Source organism: Mobula hypostoma, chromosome 3 (genome assembly GCF_963921235.1).
Source record: "Mobula hypostoma chromosome 3, sMobHyp1.1, whole genome shotgun sequence".
NCBI lineage: Eukaryota > Metazoa > Chordata > Chondrichthyes > Myliobatiformes > Myliobatidae > Mobula > Mobula hypostoma.
The window spans coordinates 113,671,930-113,692,258 of NC_086099.1; the positions used below are offsets into that span (position 1 = coordinate 113,671,930).

The 20,329-nt window shown below is 42.4% G+C and overlaps 1 protein-coding gene across 5 annotated transcripts in view; it reads left to right on the forward strand.

Annotated features, from left to right (window-relative positions):
- LOC134344201 (uncharacterized) overlaps positions 1 to 14,939 on the forward strand; it is a 53,177-nt gene extending 38,238 nt beyond the window's left edge. Inside the window, exons 9-12 of one of the 5 annotated variants that reach the window (XM_063043608.1) lie at positions 61 to 232; positions 11,078 to 11,190; positions 13,585 to 13,669; positions 13,856 to 14,939. In XM_063043608.1, coding sequence (XP_062899678.1) covers positions 61 to 232; positions 11,078 to 11,190; positions 13,585 to 13,669; positions 13,856 to 13,912 — 427 coding nt within the window. In that variant the 3' untranslated portion in view covers positions 13,913 to 14,939. Of the gene's footprint in view, positions 1 to 60; positions 233 to 11,077; positions 11,291 to 13,584; positions 13,670 to 13,855 lie in introns of those variants that run through there. The other 4 variants (XR_010017392.1, XM_063043609.1, XM_063043610.1 and 1 more) reach the window with 4 other exon arrangements.
- The last annotated feature ends 5,390 nt before the right edge of the window (positions 14,940 to 20,329 follow it).

Sequence of the window (20,329 nt, forward strand, 5' to 3'; positions counted from 1 at the left end):
ATGAGCGTTTAGATGCTGCCGTCCGCTCACTGATTGACATGGTATTTCCGTCTATTTCAGCGAACACGAATCAAAGAACAGGGATGCCTGGATTAAGAGTGCGTTCTTCAGTTCTTTGGCATTCCTGGTACCACTGTCACTGTTGACAAGTTTCATAATTTCGAATATATCAAGAGAATTTCTTGTTGATTTCATTGGAGAGGAAGCAGCCAAAAGTTTGCTGATTTGGGCGGTATGAATCGTTAATTTCTTTATTCTAACCACTTAATATATAATAGTGACAAGGTTTGGCTGATTAATTAGAAAAAGCTGATATCCAAGATCTCAGATCCACTTGAACCAGTCTTCACTGTTCTGATTCATTTAGTGTTTCGTAGGAAAAGCACAAGGAAAGTGTAATAGACGCATTGCAGAAAAATAGTTTGCTTCTGTACTCATTGCTACCCTCAGTATATTTTCCTACGGGATTGGCACAAGATATTATCTGATGCCATTCACAGGATGACGCAGAGATTCCCCATCCAAGCCATCTTGTAAGTACAATTTGACTGTTGAGAGAGAGAGAGAGAAAGAGAGAGAGAAAGAAAGAGAGAGAGAGAGAGGAGAGACGGGGGGGAGAGAATAAGAGAGAAGGGGAAAGAGAGAATGAGAGAGAGAAAGAGAGGTAGAGAGAGATACTCGCCAATATCTATGTAAATCTTCAGAAAGCCAAAATACTGAACACTACTAGATAATCTGAAAGTTCCTTGCAATTGAGAAATGAGTGTACTTGGCTATGGCTGTGCCTTAGCTTTTGCCAGCTGAGACCTTCAGACCATAAGGCATAGGAGCAGAATTAGGATATTCAGCCCATCGATTCTGCTGCGCCATTCCATCATGGCTGATATTGTATCCTACTCAACCCTATACACCTGCCTTCTTGCATATGCCCTGACCGATCAGGAAATGATCAACTTCCACCTTAAACATATGCATGGACTTGGACTTCACGTAGTCTGTGGCAGAGCATTCGAAGATTCATTGCTCTCTGGTTAAACCAATCCTCCTTACCTCTGTTCTAAAAGGCCACCCCTCAATTCTGAGGCTGTGCCCTCAATTTCTGGATACCCCCACCATAGGAAACATCCTATCCACATCCACCCTAACAAGCCCTTTCAACATTCATCAAAGTTACTGGTGAATGCAGCAGGCCAAGCAGCATCTATAGGAAGAGGCGCAGTCGACGTTTCAGGCCGAGACCCTTCGTCAAGACATTCGTCTAGTCCTGACGAAGGGTCTCGGCCTGAAACGTCGACTGCGCCTCTTCCTATAGATGCTGCTTGGCCTGCTGCGTTCACCAGCAACTTTGATGTGTGTTGCTTGAATTTCCAGCATCTGCAGAATTCCTGTTGTTTGCCTTTCAACATTCAGTAGGTTTCAAAGAAATTGCCCTGCATTATTCTAAATTCCAGTGAGTACAGATCCAAAACCACCGAACGCTTCTCATGTGTTAACCCTTTCATTCCCTTGTGAATATCTTCTGGACTGTCTCCAATGACAGTACATCCTTTCTGAGATATGTGGCCCTAAAAGGCTGACAATACTAAATCTGCAGCCTGACTAGTGTCTTATAAAGCCTCAGCATTATCTCCTTGCTTTTATATTCTATTCCCCTTGAAATGAATGTCAACATTGCATTTGCGTTCTTTATCTGTCATGGCGGGGGGGGGGGGTGCTGGATTAGACTAAGATACAGGGCCTGGGTTAGGACTAGATCAGGAAAGCGGGACCTGGACGAGGAACAAGGAACTTGGAACCTGGACAAGGACTCCGAGCCGGACACTGGACAAGGACCCAGAACTTGGGTCTTGACTCGGGCTCGGACCCCGGAACTAGGCGAGGATATGACGTGGCTACAGGACTGGACATAGCTTGGGTTCTTCATGGCTTGGGGTCTTCGAGGCGAGGACATGACAAGGCTTTGGTTCTTCGAGGTGAGGACAGAATGAGAGACTCCTGGGCAGGACGAGGGAACTCCAGCACTGGATGAAGCACATGGACAGGACGAGAACACGAAGCCTTGACTTGGTACTTAGGAACAGCCAAGCCTTGGACTTGGGACAACAGGAACCTCGGAACCTTGGACTTGGGATGACAAGAACGCAGAACACAGAGCCTTGGTCTTGGGGAGGACAGGAACATAGAGCCTTGGTCTAGAGCATGGGAACTCGGAGCCTTGGACTTGAGAGAGACAGGAACACAGGGACATGGAACACAGAGCTGGGACCCCTCCTTGGGAACAGGACTTGGGGTCGGGGCTCTAAACAGAATGCTGAACACGATGAGACTGTTCTCAACACTAGGTAGCGGCAAACGGCCGGACCTACCTAGTGAAGGCGTGGACACAGAGACGGTTCCAACTCAAGATAGACAGTTTCTTGTCTTGACACAGCATGGCTCCAGTCTCGCACCGGTTGTTGAACTTGACAAGGTTGCAGGCAAGGCTCCAGACACAGGTTGCATTGTGCACATTTCAGCCCTGCATTCTTTGCCTTTCAAAAACATCGGGGTCCCTGGCACCTGGGAAGCAAACCCCGTATCTGTCCCCCAAACCAAAGAGTCCCATATTATTGCTGCCACTGTTTCCTGTTCCCTACTCTTCTGAGCCAGAGGACCAGTTTCAATGCTAAAGGTACGTCCGCTGTTGCTTCCTCCAGGTAGGTCGCCCCCCTCACCTCCAAAATTGAGTACATTATTGAGGAGGGGGCATCCACAGGGATGCTCTCCACTATCTGACGTTCTCTTCTCCCTCTCCGGCCAGTCACCCATTAATCTGTCTCCTGTAGCCTTTGGGTGATTACCACCCTGTAGTTCTTGTTTATCACCACTTCAATTTCCCAAACATGGTCTCTAAGGAGCTGCATGTGGATGCACCTGGTGCAAATGTGGGCACCAGGGAGGCTGGTAGTCTCCCAGAAATCCTGCATCTGACACCTCAAACAGAACAGTGGCTCTGCAGACATTCTTTCGAGTTAAGAAAAAAAGATGTGAGAAACAAATAAAAATAACAATAAATGTACCTTTGAAACCTTTGAAATCTCAGAAACCAATGGCCTTTTTGTGGCAATCCAGGTGGTTAACTCAAAAAAATATCAAAAATGCACAAGTGGCAAACATCATTCATCAATATTTTGCTTTAAAAACCAAGGTCATAAAAGACAGCATAGCTTGCTATAAATAGCTTGCCTGATTCAGTTTTAGAGTCAGAACATTGCATTGTATTATGACTGATCAGCTATTACAGACAGGACAATCCATTAAAACCGTCCGGATATAATAATACAGGATAAACAAGCAATAACATAGCAACATCTATGCAAATCTTCAGGCAGCAACAATACTAAACATCACTAGATAGTCCGAAAGTTCTTAACGATCGACAAATGAGTGTGGTTGACTAAGCTCGTACCTTAGGCTACACCAACTAGAGCTGAAGAAAGAAATAGTAAGGGATTTTATATGGTGACTTTGTAAGCTCACTAAGGTTTTCTCTAGCCTTCTACTTTACTGAATCGGAAGGAAATAGGGTATAAAATCAGACAATCAAGTGAATCGTCCATTGACACATCTTCTACACATGGACAATTTGAAATTATACCCTCCTCCATCAGTAAATCTCTAGCAATTAATTCTAATAAGAGAACTCTTTTCTCAAGATAGAAACATGATCTTTGGACTATAGACTGCAACTGTAGAATACCAAATGTAAAGTAAGGTACACAAGAGCTAATAGAATATAAACCTGAGGGGTTCATCAGGGACTGCTACTTTTCGTATTGTTTGTCTATGATTTGGATAGTGGAATTGATGGCTTTGTGGCAAAATTTGCTGATGTTACGAAGATAGGTGGAGGGGTAGGTAGTGCTGAGGAAGCAATGCAATTGCAGCAGGACTTAAACAAATTGGAAGAATGGGCAAAAAAGTGGCAGATGGAATAGAGAGTTTGGAAATGTGTGATAATACATTTTGTTAAAAAGAACAACAGTGCAGGCCATTATCTAAATGGGGAGAAAACACAAACTTCAGAGGAATCTTGTGCAAGATTCCCAGAAGGAGTCTGTGGCAAAGAAGGCAAATACAATGTTGGCATTTATTTCACGAGGAATAAAATAAAAACATGGAGATAATGCCGAAGATTTATAAGATACTAGTCAGGCCGTGCATGGAACATTGTCAACAGTTTTGTGCCCCTTATCTCAGAAAGAATTTACTGTCATTGGAGATAGTGCAGAGGAGTTTCACATGCATGATTCTAGGAATGAAATGGTTATCCTATGAGGAACATTTGGCAGCTTTGGGCCTGTACTCATCAAATTGAGAAGAATGCATGAGGATGTCATTGAAACCTGGGGAATGTTGAAAGGACTAGATAAGGTGGATGTGGAGAGGATGTTTCCTCTGGTTAGGGGTCTCCAGAACTAGAGGGCACAGCCTAAAAATTGAAGGATGAACTTTTAGAACCGATGTAAGGAGTATTTTGTTCAGCAAGGGTGGTGTATCTGTGCCACAAACTGAGATCGAGGCCAAGTCCATGGGTTTATTTAAAGCAGAAGTTGGTAAGTTCCTGATTGGTTGGGACATCAAGGGATATGGTGAGAGAGCAGATGAATGGGGTTGAATGGGATCCGGGATCAGCCGTGATGAAACAGCACAGTGGACCCGAATGGCCTAATGCTGCTGCAATGTCTTATGGTCTAAAGAGAGCAGCAGGATAAAATACAACCGTTGAATGAACATAAAACATATAATATTCTGGGATATCAACAAGCAAAGAAAATAGATCATAGTCCAATAAAGGGAAAACTTTTGACAGAATTTACTTCAAGACTTAAGAAAATCTGCTGAACAGAGCTCAATGGTAAAAATATCACAAAGGCAATAAACAATTTCCCTATACCCAATTTAACGTATTCCTTTGGTATATCTCTGTCCCAATTGGTTTTGGAATATTTACAACGAGAAATAAGGACAGAAATGGCATATTTCACGGAACACTATGTACACTCGAACGCACTTCTATTTGCACCATCTAGGACCAAAGGAGGAAGAGGAATAACAGACAGAGAAACTTTACACAACAGTCAGATAAACTAAGGATATTCTTTCATCAACGAAAACAGGATTCAGCATTCCACCTGAACATATGCAATTCTGATAAGAAGTGCACACCACTAAACTTAAAAGCAAAGCAAAACTCTGAAAAAAATGAAGAACTATCACCACAGAAGACAAACATTCACCAATGGAAGAAAATGACCCAGCATGGAAGACATCCCCACTCTCTGAGCAGACTAGATGTCAATAAGGAAGTTTTGAATGACTGGATCAGAGTGGAGACCTCTTCGCAGAAACATGGGATTTCCTTATGGCAATACAGGACAAAATGGTTAACACAAAAAAACCTATTAAAATCTATCAAGAAATTCATGGTATAAATAGAGCGGGCAGCGTAGTTTGCGGGCGGCGGAGTGAGCAGGGAGCAGAGTGAAGACTTAAGGGCTTCGGCTCAACGGGTTTAGGCGGAAACGGGCGAGGCGAGGAAGGTTTGGCATTCATTTTCTGTTGTTATTTGAGGAGAGGGGCAGTATGACTGTGAGGGCAGTTTGCTGTTCTCGGTGTCGGATGTGGGAGGCCCTGGAGTCTCCAAGCCTCCCGGACGTCTACATCTGCGCCAAGTGCATCGAGATGCAGCTCCTAAGGGACCGCGTTACGGAACTGGAGCTGCAGCTCGATGACCTTCGTCTGGTCAGGGAGAGTGAGGAGGTGATAGAGAGGAGTTGCAGGCAGGTGGTCACGCCGGGGCCACGAGAGGCAGACAAGTGGGTCACGGTTAGGAGAGGGAAGGGGAAAAATCGGGTAATAGGGAGTACCCCGGTGGCTGTGCCCCTTAATAACAGGTACTCCTGTTTGAGTACTGTTGGGGGGGACAGCTTACCCGGGGGAAGCGACAGTGGCCGTGCCTCTGGCACAGAGTCTGGCCCTGTAGCTCAGAAGGGTAGGGCAAGGAAGAGGAGGGCAGTTGTGATAGGGGACTCAATAGTAAGGGGGTCAGATAGGCGATCCTGTGGACGCAGTCCAGAGACCCGGATGGTAGTTTGCCTCCCTGGTGCCAGGGTCCGGGATATTTCTGATCGTGTCCAAGATATCCTGAAGTGGGAGGGTGAGGAGCCAGAGGTCGTGGTACATATACCAATGACATAGGTAGGAAAAGGGATGAGGTCCTGAAAGGAGAATATAGGGAGCTAGGAAGGGAGTTGAGAAAAAGGACCACAAAGGTAGTAATCTCGGGATTACTGCCTGTGCCACGCGACAGTGAGAGTAGGAATGCGATGAGGTGGAGGATAAATGCGTGGCTGAGGGATTGGAGCAGGGGGCAGGGATTCAAGTTTTTGGATCATTGGGACCTCTTTTGGCGCAGGTGTGACCTGTACAAAAAGGATGGGTTACACTTGAATCCTAGGGGGACCAATATCCTGGCAGGGAGATTAGCGGGGGCTACTGAGGTGACTTTAAACTAGAATGGTTGGGGGGTGGGAATCAAATTAAAGAGGCTAGGTGTGAGGAGGTTAGTTCACAACAGGGGGATGGGAACCAGTGCAGAGAGACAGAGGGGTGTAAAGTGAGGGTAGAAGCAAAAAGTACTAAGAAGAAAAGTAAAAGTGGCAGGCCGACAAATCCAGGGCAAGCATTAAAAAGGGCCACTTTTCAACATAATTGTATAAGGGCTAAGAGAGTTGTAAAAGAGTGCCTGAAGGCTTTGTGTGTCAATGCAAGGAGCATTCGTAATAAGGTGGATGAATTGAAAGTGCAGATTGTTATTAATGATTATGATATAGTTTGGATCACAGAGACATGACTCCAGGGTGACCAGGGATGGGAGCTCAACGTTCAGGGATATTCAATATTCAGGAGGGATAGACATGAAGAAAGGGGAGGTGGGGTGGCCTTGCTGGTTAAAGAAGAGATTAACGCAATAGAAAGGAAGGACATAAGCCGGGAAGATGTGGAATTGATATGGGTAGAGCTGCGTAACACTAAGGGGCAGAAGACGCTGGTAGGAGTTGTGTACAGGCCACCTAACAGTAGTAGTGAGGTCGGAGATGGTATTAAACAGGAAATTAGAAATGCGTGCAATAAAAGAACAGCAGTTATAATGGGTGACTTCAATCTACATGTAGATTGGGTGAACCAAATTGGTAAAGGTGCTGAGGAAGAGGATTTCTTGGAATGTATGCGGGATGGTTTTTTGAACCAACATGTCGAGGAACCGACTAGAGAGCAGGCTATTCTGGACTGGGTTTTGAGCAATGAGGAAGGGTTAATTAGCGATCTTGTCGTGAGAGGCCCCTTGGGTAAGAGTGACCATAATATGGTGGAATTCTTCATTAAGATGGAGAGTGACATAGTTAATTCAGAAACAAAGGTTTCTGAACTTAAAGAGGGGTAACTTTGAAGGTATGAGACGTGAATTAGCTAAGATAGACTGGCAAATGACACTTAAAGGATTGACGGTGGATATGCAATGGCAAGCATTTAAAGGTTGCATGGATGAACTACAACAATTGTTCATCCCAGTTTGGCAAAAGAATAAATCAAGGAAGGTAAACAACAGGAATTCTGCAGATGCTGGAAATTCAAGCAACATACATCAAAGTTGCTGGTGAACGCAGCAGGCCAGGCAGCATCTATAGGAAGAGGTGCAGTCGACGTTTCAGGCCGAGACCCTTCGTCAGAACTATCAAGGAAGGTAGTGCACCCGTGGCTGACAAGAGAAATTAGGGATAGTATCAATTCCAAAGAAGAAGCATACAAATTAGCCAGAGAAAGTGGCTCACCTGAGGACTGGGAGAAATTCAGAGTTCAGCAGAGGAGGACAAAGGGCTTAATTAGGAAGGAGAAAAAAGATTATGAGAGAAAACTGGCAGGGAACATAAGCTTTTACAGTCAGTTTTTTATAGATATGTAAAAAGGAAAAGACTGGTAAAGACAAATGTAGGTCCCCTGCAGACAGAAACAGGTGAATTGATTATGGGGAGCAAGGACATGGCAGACCAATTGAATAATTACTTTGGTTCTGTCTTCACTAAGGAGGACATAAATAATCTTCCAGAAATAGTAGGGGACAGAGGGTCCAGTGAGATGGAGGAACTGAGCGAAATACATGTTAGTAGGGAAGTGGTGTTAGGTAAATTGAAGGGATTGAAGGCAGATAAATCCCCAGGGCCAGATGGTCTGCATCCCAGAGTGCTTAAGGAAGTAGCCCAAGAAATAGTGGATGCATTAGTGATAATTTTTCAAAATTCGTTAGATTCTGGACTAGTTCCTGAGGATTGGAGGGTGGCGAATGTAACTCCACTTTTTAAAAAAGGAGGGAGAGAGAAACCGGGGAATTATAGGCCGGTTAGCCTAACGTCGGTGGTGGGGAAACTGCTGGAGTCAGTTATCAAGGATGTGATAACAGCTTGTTTACAATATATGTTAATGACTTGGATGAGGGAATTAAATGCAGCATCTCCAAGTTTGCGGATGACATGAAGCTGGGTGGCAGTGTTAGCTGTGAGGAGGATGCTAAGAGGATGCAGGGTGACTTGGATAGGTTGGGTGAGTGGGCAAATTCATGGCAGATGCAATTTAATGTGGATAAATGTGAAGTTATCCACTTTGGTGGCTAAAATAGGAAAACAGATTATTATCTGAATGGTGGCCGATTAGGAAAAGGGGAGGTGCAACGAGACCTGGGTGTCATTATACACCAGTCATTGAAAGTGGGCATGCAGGTACAGCAGGCGATGAAAAAGGCGAATGGTATGCTGGTATTTATAGCGAGAGGATTCGAGTACAGGAGCAGGGAGGTACTACTGCATTTGTACAAGGCCTTGGTGAGACCACACCTGGAGTATTGTGTGCAGTTTTGGTCCCCTAATCTGAGGAAAGACATCCTTGCCATAGAGGGAGTACAAAGAAGGTTCACCAGATTGATTCCTGGGATGGCAGGACTTTCATATGAAGAAAGACTGGATGAACTGGGCTTGTACTCGTTGGAATTTAGAAGATTGAGGGGGGATCTGATTGAAACGTATAAGATCCTAAAGGGATTGGACAGGCTAGATGCAGGAAGATTGTTCCCGATGTTGGGGAAGTCCAGAACGAGGGGCCACAGTTTGAGGATAGAGGGGAAGCCTTTTAGGACCGAGATTAGGAAAAACTTCTTCACACAGAGAGTGGTGAATGTGTGGAATTCTCTGCCACAGGAAACAGTTGAGGCCAGTTCATTGGCTATATTTAAGAGGGAGTTAGATATGGCCCTTGTGGCTACGGGGGTCAGGGGGTATGGAGGGAAGGCTGGGGCGGGGTTCTGAGTTGGATGATCAGCCATGATCATAATAAATGGTGGTGCAGGCTCGAAGGGCCGAATGGCCTACTCCTGCACCTATTTTCTATGTTTCTATAAATGTAGAAAATGCCAACAGACACCATAAACAATCCAAAATATTACAAGATCATGCAGTAGTTTTTAAAAAAATCTGATTACTTACACAGGAACATTGAAGTGGCAAACATCATTCAACAAAATCTTGGATTAAAATACAAACACATAAAAAAACACCATACTGTGCTATAAATAGAAGCCTTATCCTGTTTTAGAGTCAGAGTCCGACAAATTATATTACAACCACTCCACTATTACAGGTAGAATACTCCATAATAACTGGCCGGTTATAATATTACAGGATAAACAAGCAAGGACAACTTACTGAATAGATACAGCCATTCAAAACATGCAGAAATTATTAAGTGGAAAACTCCAGCAACATGCTGAATTAAGAGAGGAAGTTGCGAGAGTTTGGAACAGGAACAGGAAGTACATTGGCCGATAGTAATCTCTACAACTGTTATCATCCGAATGTCACTGCACCAGAACATTGAACAACTCGGCCTACACAGCAATACTTATTTAAATCTCCAGAAAGCCACATTACTAAACACCACAAGAATACTCCGAAAATTCCTTAGAGTTGAGTGTGATTCACCGTACCTCAGATTTTTGCTGCTTGAGCCGAGAAGAATAAAAATACAGCTACATTATTATGTATCGAGAACTTTTTATGCAAACGGTGAACTTTACAATGGGATAAAGTACAAACATGGAAATAAAAGACAAAATGATGTTAGTTAAAAGCTAGGTTAAAGAAATAGGCTTTGAGTCGGAGTTTAAAAGTGACAACTGTGCGTACATTCCTTATAGATTAAGTTATTGAGTTGCACAGTTTAGGAGCGTAGTTCAAAGAGCTGATCTGTTTGAGTGAGATTGATTACGTTTCAGAGACCATGGAAGAAGAGCAGGATTATAAAACGAAAGCTCTGCTATAACGTACTCACGTCCTTAATCATTGAGAAATTTAAAAATAAGTAAGAAAACTTTAAACTCAGTCCTAAAAGATATAGGAAACCAGTGCAGAGTAATTACAGTGGGAGTGATTCGTTCCTTCATCCTGGTTATAGTGAAAAGTCTAACAGGAGTGTTGTGAATGAGCCGAAGTTTATCAATTTAGTACACTTCCATCCTGTGTTCATTCTGAACAGGCATCGATTGAAAAGCAGATGTGGAGTTTTACTCCACATCTAACCATTACTGAAGCAATTGCACTGTTTCTGCTATTATTTGTGTTCTCCCTGATGTAGCATGGGCGACTAAAAATAGTATATGAGATGTTTAGAGGCAAAGCAATATAAATCAGATTCTTCTGTCATTTAGAAATGTGCAATTTAAGATTACAGCATAAATTTCTTCATGTCTGTTTTTATTTTGTACACATTTTAGATGATAGGGACGTATTTTGCATTACCTTTATCAAGATTTGAAAGCTATTATCTTACACTGGCATGGTACACATTGAATTATCAAAAAGAAGTCAATTTAACCTGCAATAATGGGAAGCAACATCTTAGTACCTACGGAAATAAAGAAACGAGATTTCTTTCCGTAAATTAATCTGGATTTTCTCAATCTGACACTATTTTCCTTTTCTCCGGCTAGTGGATTGTATGTACTACATGGGACTGGTTAGCTGGAGGCAGCTACGTCTTGGCTGTAATTGTTCTGATTGGATTCATATTCGTTTCGACGCTCCTTTCAAAATGTTGTTCCAGGTGATTCCATTAATCGTTTTTCCAGACCTGGGATATCTGCTGGGATGTGGTGGTAGACACAAAAGAAACAGTGAAAAGGATAACCGGTCGGAGATGCAAGGTGGTGATGAGGAGGATAAAAGGGGATGGTGATGGCTGACAGTGCAGGGTACAAGCCCAATGAGATTGCATGCCCAATGTATAAACTACCATCATCACAGAAAGAAGGAAAAGCGCAAAGACACTGAAAAAAGCCAGTGATGGGCAAGGAGGAGTGGCATGGACATCTGGGGTGAGACTAAATGAGGTCGAAGTAGGCAGGAAGAGAAACACGAGATGCTGAGAGGAAGTGAAAAGTATAAGACAGAAAACAGATAAGACAGATGGGTTAGTAAATTTGCTGATGACGCAAAGGTTGGGGGTTTTATGGATAGTGTGGAGGGCTGTTGAGGTTACAGCGGGACATTGATATGATGCAAAACTGGGCTGAGAAGTGGCAGATGGAGTTCAATCCAGATCAGCCTTTTCTCCTTGGAGTGGTGGAGGATGAGAAGTGATCTGATAGAGGTGTATAAGATGATGAGAGACATTGATGGTGTGGTTAGTCAGAGGCTTTTTCCAAGGGCTGAAGTGGCTAACACGAGAGGGGACATTTTTAAGATGCTTGGAAGTAGGTACAGAGGAGATGTCAGGGGTACTTTTTTTACCCCGAGAATGGTGAGTGCGTGGAATGGGCTGCCGGCGATGGTGGTGGAGGCAGATATGATAGAGTCTTTTAAGAGACCTCTGGGGAGGTACATGGAGCTTAGAAAAATAGAGGGCTGTGGGTAACCGTAGGTAATTTCTATAGTAAGGACATATTCGGCATGGCTTTGTGGGCTGAAGGGCTGGTATTGTGCTGTAGGTTTTCTATGTTTCTATGTTTCTAAAACCTATTTAATATTAACGTTATCACATAGCAACACGATATCACATCAGCTGACTCGCAGTATTGATATTTATATATTCTGTATTTACGTATATTCATCGTTACATTATAAGTGAAATATTTCTCTATTGATCACTATTTAGATGGATAAATAATTCTTTATTTCATTATGTGAAGATTAGCATCCAGCGGATCTGTAACAGAATGCTGTGCACTCTGGGGGATCTGATCTCATATCATCACTTAGGCTCTTTTTCAAAGAAAGAAATGTTGTCATCAAGGATCGAATTTTATCATTTGAGCAATTTAACACTCAATGAAATACTCTGTTATTAAGCTTCTCTATTTCTAAATAGTTTGCTCTACAATAGTACACGACTGTGCTGATTCAGTATCTTCTTCAACATTCCTATTGTTTGACTATGTGTATGTTTCCTGCTCTCTATTATTCTCTATTATTCTTGATTATCATTGGATTGAATGAAAACCTCACCAACATGACCATTCTCTTAACTATGCTAACTTCATCAGCCACTTCATCGCGGCAATTACGAACTTTATTAGAATTCTTTTCCTTTCTTATCATCCTCATAAGTTTGAAGAAATCTTGAGATGTAACACTTCATCATATCCAGAAACTGAAACCTCGCCTTCCATCATAGAACTGTCACCTACAGTTCACACAATCACCTCAAAAGTATTCACAAAGCTCCCTAGTTTTGTGGATAGACCAACATAACTGCAATCAAAAAGCGAAGTAATTGCATATGCGAGAAATTTGAAACAAAACTAAAGATAATGCCAGAAATAGGCACCAGGCCACACACACCTATGGAAAGAAACAGGGCTCACTTTCCAGTTCATTGAATTTTTAAAAAGTGCTTCTCGACCTACTGAAAACGTCCAGAATATTCTGTTTGTTTTTAGATTTAGCAGTTTTATAGGTTACCCTGTATTGATGACTCAGAATCCTGGTATATACCATACCCAGTATGGTACTCCGATACTAATGAGTTATTCACCGGGGTGATGGGCATGCACGATTTACGTTTGACTCAATATGCTCAGCCAACTCAATGAAATTTCAATGTATGCACTAAAGCACTGGTCACTTCAAAATAGGCTGACTATTCATGTGTCAACTTCGATTGAAATATATTCTGGCTAAAAACCTATAAACTGAAAAGTTTGTGAAACGTGCTATCTTACATATCCCATATCTGAATTATTTCTGGATACTGCTGTGGAGGAAACAAACAGTCACAAAATGCTCAACCTCAATATGAGATTTAAGTACAAGTGTTACCTTGTGAGAATTAGACAACATAGACAGTTCAGACATTTTCTTTGAAAATAATCTGCACCCGTGACTTGTCAGGTTTAAATTAATAACTGCAGCTGAGACAAAATGTAAACTTTCAGCCACATGATATTCTGGATATAGTCAAAATTATCTTTTTGTTTTATATATATATATATGTATCCAGCATGAAACCTACTCTATTGAGGAAGGAGCGAAATAGACTGCAGGCGAACCTTGACTATGTCCAGTCTGTCATTGTTGAGAAAAAGGTATTGTTCCCCTATCCTCGTGACATTATTTGTTGTCCTAAAACTTCCTATTAATTTTAATGTCAATATATTTTCCTTTGCAATTTGTGTTCCCAGTAACTCATTTTCTGGGGTGACTGAATGCTGTCAAGCTGTTGGTGATAGTGACTTTAGTTAACAATAGATCCTTTTATTTATTTGTTACAGGCGCAACTCCAAGAGATGTATCTCTCCCAGTGTGTCTCTGAGCAGGATTTGAGCTGAAGCTGGCCAAAACAGTGAAACTTTGGAAAGTACTTCACTTGAGATAATAGTGAAGATATTTCTATCCATTTTGCCCATAATTCGCGGCATTTCTCGCTGAGCTGAATCATCAATTGGAGTTAAACGGCCCAGCTAATTGTTGCGGTCTTTAATGACCATATGATCACTGCCTTTCCAATTATCTGCCTCTCCTATCCCAAACAACTCCCACTCCCACCGTTTCTTTTGACCACGTCACATGTTTTCTAAATATTTTGGCTGCACTTAAAGATCATTTGAGGTGCGGACATGCAGGCATTAAGTCCTTTTCAGTGCATGCTGGAGTAGCGGCTTTAATTATTTATGAAAGCAGCCATAAAGTATTTTCGTTTATAAACTGTCTGTATATCAGTCCTTGTTATAAAGTTTGGCTGTGTCGACAGACCAGCTGCTTCCATGTCAGCAAGTGTCTCATGTCCGGTAATTGTATTATATTTATTTCTGTTTCTCTCTATTTTCATTTAACTGTTTTGACATGAAAAGTCACAGCCGCTTATGATCACATGTTAGCTTGTCCCCCAATCCCACCATCGCTTCTATTTTCTCACCTGTCATGGAATCATAGAATCGGGCAAAAGGACAATGGTTTGTTCGGCCCTTTTTGTCAAGACTGAACCTGAGGCCTATCAATGCAAAAATCCATTTTTCTGTATTAAATCTGTATCCCTTTAAACATTTCCAAATACCCTATAAAGGTTATGATTGTGTCCGCCTTTACCACCTTCTAAGGCGAAGCTGGCCCCACTCGCTTTAAAGATATTTCCTCTGGTGTTTGGCATTTCGATCCTGGGAGCAAGGCTCTGGCTGTCTACTCTGTTTACTCCTCTCATAATTTGGTTCATCTCTATCATGAAACTCTATGTTGCAGAGAAAACAATTTAAGTTTGGCTAAACTTCCCTTGTAGTTAATACAGTCCAATCAAGGCACCGTCTTTGTGAACACTGCCACACCTTCTCCAAACCATTCTCATCCTTGCCAATTTTTGGTGACTAGATCTACATATTCCAAATGTGGTATTCTTTCGCACAGCTCCAACAAGACATCCCAAATATTATACTTGGGCAAGGTTTACGAAGGCAAGCAAAACAGATACCTTCTTCATCATCGTAATCACATAATATCAGACTTTCAGCACACTACTGACTTGCAGTGCAAGGAATATCTGTTTTTCTTTTTTTTTTAATTTTATTTTTATTTGGATAAGGAGTTCACAATTATCATGTACTTTTTTCACACATATAACCTTTTCCATTTTTTTATATGTATAAAACTACAATTATTTATACATTCTTAAGTACACATTGAGATGATATAAAAGCAAAATAAACATTTAAATAGATAATTATGTACTGTGGTAAATCTAACCTACTAGGCTAAGTAATGAAATTAGTTGTTAAGAAAAATGGTAATAATAGTTTCCATACAACCCTTCTGGACCATTTCCACTGGTCCAAAATGTTGCATACAAGCCTATATACCAACCATTGTAGGTGTTTATATCCCAATTTGTTCGTGCTTGTTCCTGCCCGCAGACATAATTATCCAATCCCTATGTACTTATTTACTTAATTTTTTCATTTTTTTTTATCCCTTTCCCAAATCTTTCCCTTTACTTGTGTTAATTCTCTATTTTCCAAAAAAAACCAACAAACATTTAGACTAGGGGTGCTTACGTTAGCAATATTACTGTGTTGATGAGAAGAGCAATATAAATCATTAGGAGAGTCATCTAAAGTCTGCTCGCATTGGGGTTATATATTCAATCCATTTATTCCAGATTTGATAAAATGTTTCTTTTTGAGTTCTCAGGGAGTAGGTCAACTTTTCCATTTTAAATATTTCCAAGATAATTTCGTACCAATCTTCTAATGTAGGTGGTATTGGATTTAGCCATTTTCTAGTGATTGATTTCTTACTTGCCGCTAAGAGGGCCTGCAGCAACTTTATATCTTCCTTCTGTTCAAGGAACAATACATGCCCCAAATAGAGCGTCTCAAAGTTCAGAGGTATCTGGGACCTAAGTACCTTAACTAATGTTCTATGAATACCTTCCCAAAATAGACTTAATTTAGGGCAATCCCAGAAAATATGAAAATGATTTGCCTCCTTAGAGCCGCACCTTCTCCAACACATCACATTTGTATCTTTATATTTTTCCTGATATGGGGTCTTGAAGTATCTTATAATGTTTTTCCAACAATGTTCTCTCCAAGTCAAAGAATTAGTCGAGGACCATTGAAAGCTGCAGATTTTCCCCCAAGCCTCCTCTGAAAGTACCAACCCCGCTTCTTTCTCCCACTTCTCTTTAATATACAGTGTATTTACATTTTTAGCATGGGAGAGTGCATTATATAGGCGAGAAACTGATTTACTAGGTATTGAACTTATCTGTTTTTCAAAGGTTTGAAGATGCCTGCCATTTACTCCACATATCCTAACCTAATACTTCACCCTTATTCGGATTAAATTTTATTTCCCACCACTCTGCATAACTTCCCAGCTGATCCATGTACCACTGTATCTTTAAGAAAAAAATTCTCCACTGTCCACCACTGGCCAGTGGTGAGAGCAGAAGCGTCAGGCTCAAAGGAGGCTTCGGTTCAGAGGAGGGGTTAGCTCTGGGTTGGCTTCCGTTAATGTTTTCTGGTATAGTAAATGGCGGTTGTGTGTTTTTCATGCCGGATGTTGGAGTCCTGGGAGAGCCAGAGTCTCCCCAGGGAACTACATCTGCGTGAAGTGCATCGAGCTGCAGCTCCTTGAAGACTGTGTTGGGTATCTGGAGCAGCAGCTGGAGGATCTTGGAAGAGTGAGGAGATAATCAATTAGAGCTACAGGGAAGTAGTCATGCCAGAGTTGCAGGAGGCGAGTAACTGTGTGACTGTCAGGAGAAATGGAAGTGTCAGGAGAAATGGCATTTAGAGTAGAGCACCCCTGTGGCCATTCCCCTCAGAAACAAGTATACCGCTTTGGATACTTTTTTGGGGGATGACCTCCCAGGGGAATGCCACAGCGATTGGGTGTCAGGCACTCAGCATGGGTCCGTGGTGCAGAAAGGAAAAAGAGAGATGGGAACGGTAGTGATAGGTGATTCAATAATGAGGGGAACAGACAGTGGATGTGAACGGAACACCTGGATGGTAAGTTGCCTACCAGGTGCCAGTGTCAGGGATGTCTCAGATCGTGTCCGCAACATTTTGGAGAGGGAGGGAGAGCAGCCAGATGTCTTGGTTCATAGTGGTACCAAAGACATAGGAAGGAAAAACAATGAGGTCCTGAAAACAGAATTTAGAGAGCTAGGTAGAAAGTTGAGAAGCAGGACCTCCTGGGTAGTAATTTCTGGACTGCTGCCTGTCCATGCGCCAGTAAGGGTACAAACAGGATGATTTGTCATAGGAATGCTTGGCTGCGAAGCTGGTGCAGGGGGCAGGGCTTCAGGTTCTTGGATCATTGGGATCTCTTTTGGGGGAGGTATGACCTGTACAAAAGTGACTGGTTGCACCTGAACCCGGGGTGGGGGGGAGTGCAATATTCTTGCAGGCAGGTTTGTTAGAGCTGTTGTGGAGGGTTTAAAGTAATTTGGCAGGGGGATGGGAATCAGAATGCTGGGAATCAGAATAGGACGGATGGTAAAAAAGTAAAGAAAGCGTGCAGTCAGACTGTTAGGAAGGCAGGGAGGTGATGGGACATAGTTGCAGCCAACAGGGTGAGTATCAGTATATTAGGGATGCAAAATCAAAAAGGGCAGCAAATACGGTACTCAAGGTATTGTATCTCAATGTGTGGAGTATAAGAAATAGGGTGGGCTATCTTGTTGCACTTTTACAGATTGCTAGGTATGATGTTGTGGCCATCACTGAATCGTGGCTGAAAGATCATTATAGTTGGGAGCTGAATGTCCAAGGTTACACGTTGTATCAGAAGGATAGGAAGGTAGGCAGAGGGGGAGACGTGTCTCTGCTGGTAATGAATGGCATCAAATCAGTTGAGAGTTGAGAGCCTGTGGGCTGTGGGAGAGTCATCCCTGTTGTGCTCCTTGGCCTCATCACTCTAGATTCAGTGTCACACAACCCTGTCACTTTGATCTGGCCCACGCCTTCATTAACCAGGTCCAACATTTGCCTTTATTGGATCTTGCTCCTCCTTACACAAATAATTGTGTGCACCCCCTTGGACCTTAGGATTAGGTTTGATGGTAGGGCTGGTGGATGTATATGTGGGGCTGGGAGAGGTAAGGTTGTGGAGTTTGGTGTGGTGAAGTATGTGGGGGTCTGGCGGATAGGGTAGTGAAGTGGAGCCACTTTAATCTGGCACATGCTTTTCATTATTGTGGTCTGACACCACTTAGCTTAATGAAGCGGGTGTGCACTGGGACACATCATCGGTAATGCAACCTGGGGTCATTGGGTGTTTCGGGTCTTTAATCATTAGACAACCCCGCTCAGATCTCTTACTAGCTCTTCCTTCAGTCAGTCCTGATGAAGGGTCTCGGCCCGAAACGTCGACTGTACCTCTTCCTAGAGATGCTGCCTGGCCTGCTGCGTTCACCAGCAACTTTGATGAGGATGAAGAAGGACTTAGACAGATTAGGAGAATGGACAGGAAAGCGGAAAATGAAAATATAATTTTGAATAATACATGGTGATGCATTTTGTTGGTAGAAATAAAAGTGCAGACTATTTTCTAAACGGGGAGAAAATTCAAAAATCTGAGATGCAAAGGGACTTGGGAGTCCCTGTGCAGAACACCCTGAAGATTAACTTGCAGGTTGAGTCGGTGGTGAGGAAGGCAAATGCAATGTTAGCATTCATTTCAAGAGGTCTAAAATACAAGAACAGGAATGTGATGCTGAGGCTTTAGAAGGCACTGGTGAGGCCTTACCTTGAGTACTGTGTAAAGTTTTGGGGTCCACATCTTAGAAGAGATGTGCTAGTATTGGAGCTGGATCAGAAGAGGTTCACAAGGATGATTCCAGGAATGAAAGGGTTATCATACGAGGAACGTTTGATGGCTCTGGGCCTGTACTCGCTGGAATTCAAAAGGATGATGGGGAATCTCATTGCAACCTTTCGAATATTGAAATGACTAGACAAAGTAGATGTGGAAAGGATGTTTCCTATGGTGGGACAGACTAGGACAAGAGGGAGCAGCCTTAGGGTAGAGGGGCGTCCGTTCAAAACAGAGCTGCGGAGCAATTTCTTTAGCCAGAGGGTGGTGAATTTGATGAATTATTGCCACATGCAACTGTGGAGGCCAGGTCATTGGGCATATTAAAGGCAGAGTGATAGGTTCTTGATTGAACATGGCATCAAAGGTCACGGGGAGAAGGCCAAGAAATGGGGTTGAGGAGGAGAAAAAAAGGATCAGCCATAAATGAATGGCTGAGCAGACTCGATGGGCCAAATGGCCTAATTCTGCTCCAATGTCTTATGGTCTTGTGGACTCCACCTGTTTTCGTGTCACCTGCGAACATTGTGATCAGACCACCTACAATCTCACCCAAGAAAATACACAAACAAGAAATGTCTCTGCACCAATCAAGAACACCCGTTAGGTATTTCCAGTCTCTGCCTCCTATCACCAAGCCAATTGTGGATCCAGTTTACCAACATGTTAACAACGGGATCGACATGGTAGAGTAGCGGTTAGTAGTGTAACACACCTGCCGCAGCAGCAACCCACATCCGTTTCCCGCTGCTGAATGTAAGCAGCTTGTAGGTTCTTTCTGTCAGCGCATGCATTCCCTCTGGTGCTTCTGTCACCTCCTGCATTCCAATGACGTAGGTTAATTGGCCACACGGATGTAATTGGACTGCTTGGGCTTGGTGTGCCCGAAAGATCTTTTACCGAGCTGTATCTCTAAGTGAAAACATACATAAAGCACCTCATATATACGGTCATATATGCTGCTTTACTATAATTATTTCAAAGGAATGTGCATTGATTAAGAATTATAGAACTTTAATTTTGTAAGCTAATGTCACGATGAATTTTAACTTACAAATCATACCTCTTCAATTACCATCTTTTTTCACAGTTGGAGGCTCTAGTTTAGGACTTGATTTCCACTTGGATTCTACTCTTTTCTATCATTCTTTCTCAGAAAATTTAATGATCAGATTTATGTCTAACATTTAATGTTCATCATGCATTGAAAATTTTATTGTTAGAGCCAATATGCACTGTCATATTAATCTGTTTTAAAATCTACTCACGAACTCGTAGTGTCAATGTCAATTTGAAGTAGTTTTTTCCTCATACGGGCATGCATGCAAAAGTGTAAATTGCATGCAGCAACGTCACCGGCACATGGTATTAGACACTTAGTATTCATAACAAAGTTACACACAGAAAATAAAATATATAACATTATAAGAGAA